Genomic DNA, 12,336 nt, shown 5'->3' with positions numbered 1-12,336 from the left:
AACAGGGTGTCCTTCTAGTTCAAGTTCAAGTTCAAGAGATTATTTGTCACATACATACACATACGGTCGTACATATATGCAGTGAAATGTCTAAATGTTATGTTTTGATGTTGATTATTTATTTAAATTATTATCGACACACCCAGACGGGTATATAATCTGCCGAGGGGACTGTGAAGTAATGTTGATATTTTGATGTATTTATCTCTGATGTACACCGTTTTTTTTTTGTTCTATTGACTGTGTGGCGAGTGCAGGGCCGGGCATCGTCCAAACAAGCACTGAGGTAGGGATCGATGTTAACACTGTGAATAACTTGATGAATGTATTGCATTATTGTTTTTATGAATGATTGTGCGTCATCCTTGCCACGTCAAATTTGCTGTCTTGACCCCTAAACTGCACACCCCTTCATCCCCAAAGGGACAACGATGGAAATAAGCCTCCGGGCTTTATTGTGCCATCCCGACTTCTCCTTTTATCTAAACATTCAATGCCATGGCTGAACTAGTATTTATTTATTTTCTTTTTATGAAATTGTATAGAAAAATCAATCAATCAACCGCCACGCCGACATGCACACAGCCCAATAACGTCACTGATGGGCCACGAAATTTAGGCATAATTCAAGGGATGGGGGGGCCATTAACCATTCCTCGAGCATCTCCATGTTGAGGAAGCATGAGACAAAGTCCGTGTGTGACCCCGCATTGCTCTCTTCAAATGTCCATGAACACGCCTTCGGCCAAAATTCAACAACTGTTCCTGATTGGGAAAAGGCTTAGCCGATCGGATTAAACGGCTCATTTGAATTAGCCTTTTATTTTGCTGCACGGAGTGAATTTACTGGACAGGCCCCCCCCCCCACGCTCCTCTTCTCAAGGGGCGCATTCCTCTGCGCCCTGAGCTCATGATGACGAAGGATGTTGGCGTCCGGCAGCAACAATGTCAAAGTAGCTCAAGCATTACTAAGAGTCTGTTTCATTATTGAGCTACATTGAATTTACTAACTTGGCAATATTTACCAAATCCAGATCAAAATTTGAAATATTTAGATATTTCTGTAATGAATGGTCTGAATGCACTGATGAATATGAATATTCAGGTTGAGAATCTAGGAACAATGAGTAGCTGCCTGTGAGCCCCGTGAACAACCAAACTCCACCAATTATGTATCGCACATACATATTAATGTGTGGATATGGGACAACAACATTATTATACAACTATCACAGTTTTGGGCAGAATGGAAGCCATTGCATTGCAATAGCAAAGCATTAAACGAGGCAAAGAACAAGGCTTTTTATCACAGTGCAGCAACATAGCAAGAGGTGAGAATGAACCATATGGGTAATATGATTATTATTAATATATGACATAACCATATTATGATCGTATGAATAATAATATCAAAGGACAAAAGCACTCAGACTGAAGAAGTGGAATTTGTAAAATACTTTGAGTTTACGCCGCGTTTCTGGTGCTTGAATCACTTATGAAATTAACATTTATTTTGTTCTGCTTCATAAAATTTAAAAAAATGAAATTTGAATCAACATGCCAAGTTGAAGGTGATGAAAAGAAGACGTTTGATTATTTCTATGTGGGCTCCCAAAGGTATGATGGGTCTCAGAGGGGAGCTTCCTCCTGCTCCCCCACCCTCTCCCCCTCTCTCTCCCTCTCTCTCTCCCTCTCTCTCTCCCTCTCTCTCTCCCTCTCTCTCCCTCTCTCTCTCTGGTCATTGTCACGGGTAACAATCCCTTCCCATCTTGTGGGAGAGGCATTTTCCCACTGATGTCACGGTGGATCTCATGCTGGTGGAGGGAGGGAGCACAGGCCCCCATGGCCCCGTTTCCCTCTCTTATCTCCAGACTTCTATTCTGCCTCTGTGTGCACAGTTCAGTCGTATTCAAGCTTCATTTTTGCTGAGCCCCCTCCCTAGGATTTCAAGGACTTGAAACCACCCCCCCCCCCCCCCGCCCCCCCAAAAAAATGTACGAATACAACATGCGTCATATGCAAACTAATGTAGTTTAGAGTAAACAATGATTTTTATATGAACAAATTGTATTATTTTCAATTAACTAATTAAATGAACAACCCCTGCTCCCAGTGCACCTTCGCCCAATGTTTTTTTTTAATTAAATAAACTCTTACCCTTTATACATACATACATATGTAGTGAGGTGAAGTGATGGCGGTGGTGAAGTGAATAACATTGATCATCTCGTTCCAATGGCACCTGTCAAGGGGTGGGATGTATCAGGCAGCAAGTGAACAGTCAGTTCTTGAAGTTGATGTGTTGGAAGCAGGAAAAATGGTCAAGCGTAAGGATCTGAGCAACTTTGACAAGGACCACATTGTGATGCTAGACGACTGGGTCAGAACATCTCCAAAACCACAGGTCTTGTGGGCTGTTCCCTGTATGCAGTGGTTAGTACCTACCAAAAGTGCTCCAAGGAAGGACAACCGGTGAACCGGCGACAGGGCGGCCAAGGCTTGCAAGTCTAGCCCGTCCAGTCAGATCCCACAGAAGAACTACTGCAACACAACCTGGTGAAAAAGTTAATGCTGCTATGATAGAAAGGTGTAGAACACACAGTGCATCACAGCTTGCTGCGTATGGGAGCGCTCAGAGTGTCCATGTTGACCCCTGTCCACCACCCAAAGCACCTACAATGGACACATGAGCATCAGAACTGGACCATGGAGTAATGGTAGAAGGTGTCCTAGTCTGATGAATCACCTTTTCTTCTACATCATGTGGATGGGCGGGGTTAGGGTCTGATCCGATGGAGCATCTGTGGGATGTGCTGGAACAACAAGCCTGACCCATGGGGGCCCCACCTCACAACTTCCAGGACTTAAAGGATCTGCTGCTCACGTCTTGGTGCCAGACACCACAGGACACCTTCAGAGGTCGTGTGGAGTCCATGCCTCCACGGGTCACAGCTGTTTTGGCGACACGAGGGGGAGCTACACAACATTAGTGGTGGTTTTAATGTTATATTATATATATATATATATATATATATATATATATATATATATATATATATATATATATATATATATATACATATAGAGCAGCATGGATGAAGCCCAACCCAAATTTTCCACTTTGTGGGACAATAAAGTTAATCTTGAATCTCTTGATATATATTATTAATATCATTGTCATCCACTATCATTAGTGACTATTTCCAACCATGGTGGATTAAAATGACATTTCCCTGGCGTCATCTACGTCTTAAAAGACGTAGGTCTTTTCACGTCTTAAAAGCGACATTACGACTTGAATAACAAAACCAGGGGCAATATCACAGGTTTTCAATGACCGCATTTTTTTTCCTCATGGACTTTTCAAACACCTCAACATAAAAGGGAATATTTTCAAGGCGTTCCAGCGCTCACATATCCAGAGAAGAAATCCAACCACTCCGAGCACCTCGAGGACCCGGCGGGAACCCCGCCCTCCGGTAGCCAGACGACCCCTCTAACCCCGCAGCTAACGCCGCCCCGAGGTTCTGGATCTTTTTTTTGTTTTTCTTCCTGTATTTCCATTTCAAGTCCTCGCTATTGATGCGATCGCTCTCTCCCTCCCACTACTCGTGCCTGGACGGCAGCGGGCGTCGGCCTCGAGACCTTCCCCCCGTTACCTCCGGCAACAAACGAAAGCAAGGAGCGCCGTGTCTTTAAGACCCTCTCTGCAGCTCACCCGACTCCCAAACTACTTCTTAGGTTTGAAAAAGTGGAATGCATTTTTCCACGAAAAGGGGGGATTTGTGTCTTGTGTGTGCATTGCATCAGCGCGGATGGATCGCAGCTCAGAATGAATATCATTAAAAAATAATTGCGGTTAATTTTATTCAAAACAATTCATCACAAGCTACACGATGTCTGATTTGACTAAACGCTGTTGTGCATCTGGAATTTTGATTTGTTTCGATTTGTTTAATTTGCCCTTGTGTCTCGTGTCTCGCTGCTTTGTCACTGCCTTTCTGTTTGTTTGCCGTTGAGGTTAATAACCCGCTGTAGGGGCTTTCATTTTTTTTTTGTCGTCGTGTTTTTTTCCTTCACATTTTGGTCCTGTTAGTCGACACGGGACCAGGAAGAGCCACGGAGCTAAATTAAACTGTCGCACTGACAGAGAGCACGGGGTAATGGGTTGAGTAAAAACAAAATAAAAAATACATTTCACGATGTGCACCGCACGCATTGACATCCTCCGCACACACGCACGCACGCACGCACACACACACACACACACACCCTTTTTGGGGGTTCACCTGGTTCTACAGGTACCCGGGCGTTCACCTGAACAGCAGACTGGACTGGAAATGCAACACTGAGGCTGTCTACACCACGTGCCAAACTGAAGGCCCGCGGGCCGAATCTGGCCCGCCCTGTCATTTTATGTGGCCCGCGAGAGCTTAAAAGGCAAATGATTGTCTTAAAATAAAAGTCTGTGCTGCTTTACAGCGTACAGTGACAATAAACTACTACCATACTACCATAATCCCCCACAATGCATGTGGATTTTGTGACCCGCGAAATGACGGCATCCTGCCGCTAGACTGCAGTGCTTCCATGTCGGCGTTTAACTAAAGCGGTTTTCTAAGTGATGGAGTTGAAAGAGATCTACAAATAATCCCAAAATGTCCAACAAGAGAAAAATTAATGCAGAGGGAAGGCAATTCAGTGAAAGATGGGAAAGCGGATACATGTTTGTGCTTCAAGGAGAAAAAACGGTATGTCTTCTGTGTTACGAGGCAGCGTCGGTGATGAAGGAACACAATTGCAGTGGCGTTTTGACACCAAACACGGGAGCCAAGTACGCTGGATTTAAGATCCGAGAAAAACATCAAATTGTCCAAGAAATAAAAGGCAGACTGCGAGCGCAGCAGAATATTTTTTTACTAAAGCTACAGCCAGAAATGATGCAGCAGTGAAAGCTCTCTTGACCGTGGCTGAAAAAAACAGCCCGAGCCGCCGAGTGTTTTTCAGAGGCTGCACCTTTGGAGCAGTGCACGCCAAAGGTATGTGAGCAGGTGTGGCCCCGCCCAGATACAGGCTTTCAAAAAACGTCAGTTTGTCAAGATGTGATGATGAAAGCACAGACGACACGGATACAGCGCATCCATCCATTTTCATAAGAGGCGTGAAGGCAGACTTCACACACACACACATATATATATATATATAATATATATATATATATATATATATATATATGTATGTGTGTGTGTGTGTGTGTGTGTGTGTGTGTGTGTGTGTGTGTGTGTGTGTATGTGTATATATATATATATATATATATAAAATATATATATATTAATTGATTCAAAAACAACGTGTGTTTTTGTACAATACGTGTGTTTTGTCATGCATGTCATTGCTCCTGCAACACTGGAATTTCCCTTTGTGGATGAATAAAGTATCTTTATTATTATTATTATTATCACACCCCAGCAGTGCCATGACTTATGTATAGTATCTCCAAGCTTCAGCCTCCACCTAGTGGCAGAGTCACTCCATTATAATGTCTGTTTCATTTAAAATAATCACTTGACCACACAGAACGTTATTAGAATTGAATAGATATAGAGTACATCTATTTTTATTAGCTTCATTTTTGGGGAAAACCGATATGATTTCACAAACAAATGAAAATTCACGAAATGTATCAAGCGTCTGTATGTATGTAGCAAGTGGAATACAAAATACCGGAGATCGTGTATCAGAATGAGAGATTTTAAAAAAAAAATATATTTTTTTAAATGAGACAGTTATGAGCAACAAAACAAGTCATTTTGACCCGACCAACCACAAACAAAACATACATTTAAAGAACGCGCCTGGCTTCGCCCCTCCTTTGCAAAAAGACTCCCCTTGGGCGCTTCAGAATCAGCGGCAGCGTCCATTTTAAACGTGAATGCATCAAAAAAAAGGGGGTTCAGTGAACACCTGCCCCCAGGTGTTGACAAAACTGTTTAAAGTACAATTTGAATAATTAAACTCCACGGGGGGGGAGGGGGGGGCTATAGGGGCGAGAAGTTGGTTTTGAGTACTGACTATTTTTGCCCCTCCCCATATATGGCGTTTGAAGGTTTTCCCCTTTGAGAATGAAGCGTGCGTCAGCGAAGCTCGGACGCGTGCGGGGCGCCCCCCGCCGCGCCCCCCGCCGCGCCGCGACCCCCTCCGAGCGCCTCGGCGGCGGAGCGTCAGAGCGCGCACGCCTCCCGCGGGTCCCTGTTGAGGAAAACGACGGCGCCGCTCCGCAGGTCGGCCGCGTCCCCCGGGAGCTCCTTGCAGAGGGGGAAACAGAAAGGAGGAGGAGGAGGAGGAGGAGGAGGAGGACTCATGAGCGGGATCGGGACCAGAGACCCGGGAGCGCCGCGACGCTCAGACCGGGAGCGGCGGGGACTCACCCTGAGCCGCGCTTCCAGGTCCAGAGCCTGCTTCAGCCGACGCTCATTCTCTGCAAAGGTGCAGCACAGTGATCCATTTTTATTTGTATTTTATTCTTTACACACACACACGCACGCACGCACGCACGCACGCACGCACGCACACACACACACACACACACACACACACACACACACACACACACACACACACACACACACACACACACACACACACACACACACACACACCGCTTCAACAACACTCGAGGCGTTTGGATGGTGTACTGCGGTGGTATTCAAACCTGTTTAAAGCGTTCGTTTCCCGCGGCCCCCTTGCAATTCCTCCGCATCAGTAAACAGATTTATTGTTTTTTTTTAACGAAAAGGGGAGGTGTGGATATGGATAGAGGTGTGTATATTCAGCACTTATTCACAAAATGTGTTTCCCCAATCAAAAGTTTCTCAGTCCAATAGGATAACCGTTTATTTCATATTTCATGGTTTCTTATATTTCCAGCAACATTTTTTTATAGTGCTGATGGTGGCTGTCCAACATTGGAGGAAGGTGCACTGGGGAAATTGTTTGGGGAGGAGGGTGGCGGGCGGGTGGAGGGAACAGGGGTTGTTATTTTTATGAGTTCATTGAAAATAACAAAAGATTTTCATATTCAAATGTATTTTCATAATTTATTTCCATTTTTTTTTTCCCCTTTTTTTTTTGCACCTTTCCGCCCCCGTCCCCCTGTGTAAAAGCCACAGATTAACGTGACTGCTCCACCTGGTTTACAGTGGCACCTCCACTTACGACTGCATCTCCTTACGACTAATCCGAGATACGAGCAGCGATAGTCGCGAAATTTTGTATCGACTTGCGAGCGACTGCTCCAAGATACGACCGTGGAAATTAGCAGCTGGCGCATCGGCGGCCAGTCAGCAGTCAGTCAGTCAGCAGTCAGTCAGTCAGTCAGTCAGCAGTCAGTCAGTCAGCAGTCAGTCAGCAGTCAATCAGCGGTCAGTCAGCAGTCAGTCAGTCAGCAGTCAGTCAGCAGTCAATCAGCGGTCAGTCAGCCGGCGACCTACATCGTGTGTGCACGTAGTTCATGGCTTATCGATATTTTTTTTTTGCTGTGTATTTTGTTTAGTTTCACGCTTCATGATTTCATAATTCATATGGGAAAAATTGCTTCGACACGTGACTGTTTTAACATACGACCGCTCTTATAGAACCAATTACAGTCTTAAGTCGAGGTGCCACTGTATTACAAAACTACGTTAGTTTGCATGATGACACTTCCTTTTGAAACTCGAAGTCCCCAAAATAAAAACGTTTCAATACCACCGCCACATGTTATAAAAACAAATGTCAGAAGAGCCCTCACTGTGCTGGTTCCACTTCCTTCTTGCGATCGCGGTCAGGACCAGCAGGAGGACGAGCGACGCACACACGACCACGACCCCCAACATGAACCTGAAACGCAGAGAGAAGGGAGCGGCACCACGGGCTTCAAAAAATGGGGTTCGGGAGTCGGGAGGGTGAAGGCGGCAGCAGAAAGATTCCTAAAAGTTTGGCCTGACTGCACAAACGACTGCTCTGCGCTAAACCCGGTTGGTCGACGTGGTGAGGGCTCGGCCAGGGGGTCAGGGTCTTGGACCTGGGTTCGGGAAATCTCCTCCCTCCCGGGAGGTATCCCTGTCTGCCGGGCGCCCCGGCTCCGGCACCGGCCCCCGCTTCCCCGGCCCTCCCCAAAGACGCGGTAATGATCGCTGCAGGCTCTAAAGAAAATTGCCCATCGCGGTGCGTGGCTATTAAGTGTGGAGGGTGTGAAGATGGCTGAAGTATTCCCAAATTGCTCTGAAACACTTAAAGAGCGGCGAACCACTTGGGATACAGGAAGCAAAGTAAAGTTAAAAGCCTGGAAAGCTGCACAGAAGCTTTTACTCCTAATACATTGCAATTAGGTGCACATATCAATTCCCCTACCAGTGTTCTTCGCAGCTCACTACACACAGATTTACATATGCGCATGAAATACGCTGTGTTTTTTTCCGATTATTCCAACGATGGCCTCTCTCCTGTGTGAAAAGGCTGCTTATGCCGGAATGGTCGAGCGGAAAATGTTTGGGGCAAACACGTCTCGTTTTACCTGTGAGCCTCCCAGGATGTCTTGGCAGAATGCCTCGGCGTCGGCAGCGGCTCGGCAGAAGTGCTCCGTGTCGTCGGAGGCGCCGCTGCTGAGAGTAAAGACACCCCTTAACCTTAAGACGGTTCATCGGAACACCGGAGAGTGTCACGAAAACAGCGACGGGTCATCATCGGTAACGTGCGCAGGCGGCGGGACGGGAGGCGTTATTCCCGGCCAACTGCCGCAAACGCCCGGCGACCTTTACGTCGGGCGGATCTGCGAACGCGGCACCGCATCAACCGCCCGAACGCCGCGGGTGCCAAGGCAAAGTCCCACATTTCTACCACAAACAAAATGCGGTTTCGACGTACTGGTAGACGGTCGGGGCGTGACCTGCACGTGCACGGCCACCCGCTGCTGCCCGGCGGCGCACCAGTACCAGCCGTCGTCCCTCATCTGGAGGTCCTTCAGGGTCACGGTGAAACCCAAGGCTTTGTCGTCGCTGATGACCACCGAGCCGTCCTTGCGGCGCCCGTTGGAGGCGGCTGCCAGGCAGGAGCCCCAGTCGCCGCTGCGACACCACCTCTTCTCGCTGTCTCTGTGGGGGGCAGGTGGGAAATGACTCCACAGCGTACACACTCATGTTTGTGGTGGTTATTTTGGGTTGTGCTTGCGCAGAGAGCAATCGTTCCAAAACACAGGATTCTCGATGGTCTGATTACAGCAGAAGACGTAACACGTAGGCTGAAGAAGTTGTCCAGAGGGGGTCGATCATCCACCCACCCATCCATCCACCCACCAACCCATCCATCCATCCATCCATCCATCCATCCATCTTCCTGTTTATTTAGGTTCAGGGTCACAAGGGAGAATAATTACGTTCTTAATCCCAGTGGTGGAAATTTGCCCTTTGCATTCAATCCATCTTAACTATTAAGCCACGGTGGGCCCCCACAGAGTGATGAAGGGTACCGGCAGCATTATAACCCCGACCCCTGACAATGACATGTGCGTCTTTTTAGGGGTGGGAGGAAACCCACGGGAACACGGGGAGAACATGCAAACTCCACACAGAGAAGGTATTTTTAGAGTTTATAGAGGTCATTGTGCATAATCACCGGGTGTCATGACATTTCACTGCAAATATGTATGACCGCATGTATACGCATGTGACAAATAACCTCTTGAACTTGAACTTGAACTTGAAGCGTCGGTGGATACCTGTATCTCTCACTGTAGAGACATTCCACGGTCACGCTGCTCCCTTCCTCACCACTCACCCGGCTGTTCACCACGGACATGCCTGATCCAAAATTAACACAGACACGTTTAAAAACGAAGCGTTGACGACCTCGGCCCCGGCCCGCGGAGGCCCTCGTACTCACCGTGAATGACGTTGACGTAGACTGAGGCGCTAACATCGGCGGTCCATATGCCGCCCACCTCCACCCCGCACCAGTACCACCCGGACTCCTCTTCCTTCAGGTCCTTCATGGTCACCGTGAACACCTGCTGCACGGGGTCGTCCTCGATGCTCACCTTGTCCCCCGCAGGGTGGGTGGCGTCCGTCCGGGCCAGGCTGGTGCAGAAATCCCTGACTCTCCCCTGACACCAGTACTTGACGTAGCCGGCGTAATTGGGGTCGTAGTGGCAGGAGGCTGTGACGGAGCGCCCCTCCAGCACGGCCAGCTCTCCCACGGTGGTCACTCTGCATCGAGCGGCTGGGGTCAGAGGTTAGACAGAATGAACGGCACGGTTGGGGGTTGACTCGGTGGCCTAAGCACCGGCGGTGCAAACGGTGCCCGAGGATGCGCATTGTGCAAGTGGAACAAATATCAATGCCAATATTTACGTCTAAAAAACAAAACATCTTTCTATAGATGAAGACATTTTAACCATACAACAGGGGGCGCCATCCTGAGCGGGGGCACACGAGGGCGCGATGGCGGCCAGATCCGCTCTCTCCCTCTACATGCGTAGCCTAACGGAGCGGGAGCTGCTGGGGCCGGCCCTGTGAGGTCTGCGCACGGGGGTGAGGGGGTCCAAAAGATATTGGCGCCGATCACCATCGTGTCACGCTGCCGGGTCGACTACTGTGTCAAACAACCTCCTGACATACCTGAGAACGGAACCCGAGGACAGTTGGTGCAGTGTCCGGGATTTACAGAGAAGGACCCGAAATGACCTTGAGCTTAGTCAAATGTTCCAGGTTTCATTTTCTCAGAAAAGATCCCTCGCTGCTTTCACTTCCACCTCGCTCGTATGCCCCCACAAAGCCAAAATATTAACTTTATATTCAGCATTATGAAAATGGAAGTTGGAACCGAGCAAATATAGGGAGGCAGTTTGACATTGTTTTGCCCCCAGAGCCTGGGAGGGGTTGTAAGGGGGTTATGGGAAGCAGATGAACGGACTGGAATCGGAAGCGTCTCAGCGAACACTGCCACCGATATCGTTCCATTGCAGAGAACGAAAAAAAACACCACGTTGACTAAGAGAATAATAACAATAATAATTTGAATACAGACGCACATCGTATAGACTTGATTGTCACCATCATATCTGAACAGGCTCTTCAGGAAATAATAACCAGCGCAAGTCAATCATTTTGGTTGTAAAAGAGCATAATAATACTTCTAACAATAATAATACTAATACCTGGGAGGGATAGCAACAGGCTGAATGTAAGGACGAGAACCGGCAGCATGTTTCCCTGTCACTTTGAGGTTTGTTGCCTCACTCTCGGGTCCAGGCTGACCACACAGACCCTGTTCCGCAATCCCCTCGTCATATGACCACATGTGGAATCCAGATGTTGCCAAAAACGTTAACCATTTGAGTGCCGGGGAGTTTGGTTTTTGAAATTTTCCCACTTTTTTAAGGCACGTTTCTGCTGTCTGGTGTTATGTGAGGTGATCTGAAACCCTGTTTATCTGTTTTCGTGGCACAGTAATACAGGTGTATCCTATATTAAAACTGTAATGGTGTTGGAATGGAGTCGCCAAAAAACAGTTGGCAGCATGATTTCATGTTCTCTAAAACGTAAGATTTTTTTATTTTTTTATTTTTAAACAAAGCAGTTGAGGGAAATGTAGTTGCCTTGCTGACCTTTACAATGGGCTGATAGCCTGGGAACCAGACCAACCTGCAGCTCATGTTTCATCTCCTCTGCAGAGTACGTCTAGCCACCCTCCCATCCAAACAGATTTAAACCCGGCTTTGCCAGGGTCAGACCAATCACAACCGTTTATCTAATATGGGGCGGGATTAATACCATGACGATGCAGGAGAGCGCCGTGGATACGCCTTACCAAGATGGCTGCCGCGGAACGGTCTGTTGAATTCTCTGTCGCACCAGCATTGAACCAACTGGACGGTTTATTTTCTCTAAAACGCGAACAAACAACTGCCCTTAAAGCTTTGGTTGATAACAAACATGTGTTTGCCGGACTTCTGACAGGATTTGGTAAAAGTTTAATTTACCAACTGGCCCCGCTGGTCACCATATTTGCTTCGTTCAGCACTTCATAACGACTTTCATTTTCGTTCCTCTATCCTATGCTCTGATTGGTTGTAAGTCTATTCAATGCTCTGATTGGTTGTAAGTCTATTCAATTGCGTGCAGAGACATTTCGGTTTTGCGCCCGTTAATACCGCCCTTTGGAAATTACAAATGAACAGAGAGGTCTGGCGATGCCAGGCTATTGGGCTGATACTCTACCAAGAATCCTTCACGTCCAGCGGGAAGGTTTGAAAGACCACATTGCAGAAAAACATACAATTCCAGCTTTTTTTTTTTCCCC

The 12,336-nt window shown here is 47.3% G+C and overlaps 1 protein-coding gene across 2 annotated transcripts; it reads right to left on the bottom strand.

Annotated features, from left to right (window-relative positions):
* Nucleotides 1–5,446: 5,446 nt before the first annotated feature.
* On the bottom strand, nucleotides 5,447–11,280 carry pigr (polymeric immunoglobulin receptor). Of its 2 annotated transcripts, none has more exons than XM_080010893.1 (8): nucleotides 11,192–11,280; nucleotides 9,919–10,254; nucleotides 9,755–9,836; nucleotides 8,905–9,131; nucleotides 8,555–8,642; nucleotides 7,790–7,878; nucleotides 6,429–6,478; nucleotides 5,447–6,305 (listed from the first exon to the last, which is right to left on the bottom strand). In XM_080010893.1, exons 1-8 carry the CDS (start codon nucleotides 11,238–11,240, stop codon nucleotides 6,222–6,224), a joined length of 1,005 nt encoding a protein of 334 aa, XP_079867019.1. In that variant the 5' UTR covers nucleotides 11,241–11,280; the 3' UTR covers nucleotides 5,447–6,221. The 2 variants fall into 2 exon arrangements, with proteins under 2 accessions (XP_079867019.1, XP_079867020.1); XM_080010894.1 differs by having other exon boundaries at nucleotides 8,555–8,639.
* Between the last annotated feature and the right edge of the window lie 1,056 nt (nucleotides 11,281–12,336).

This window comes from Zeus faber (assembly GCF_960531495.2).
Source record: "Zeus faber genome assembly, chromosome: 12".
NCBI classification, from domain to species: Eukaryota; Metazoa; Chordata; class Actinopteri; order Zeiformes; family Zeidae; genus Zeus; species Zeus faber.
This window is presented reverse-complemented; position numbering and strand designations above follow the sequence as displayed.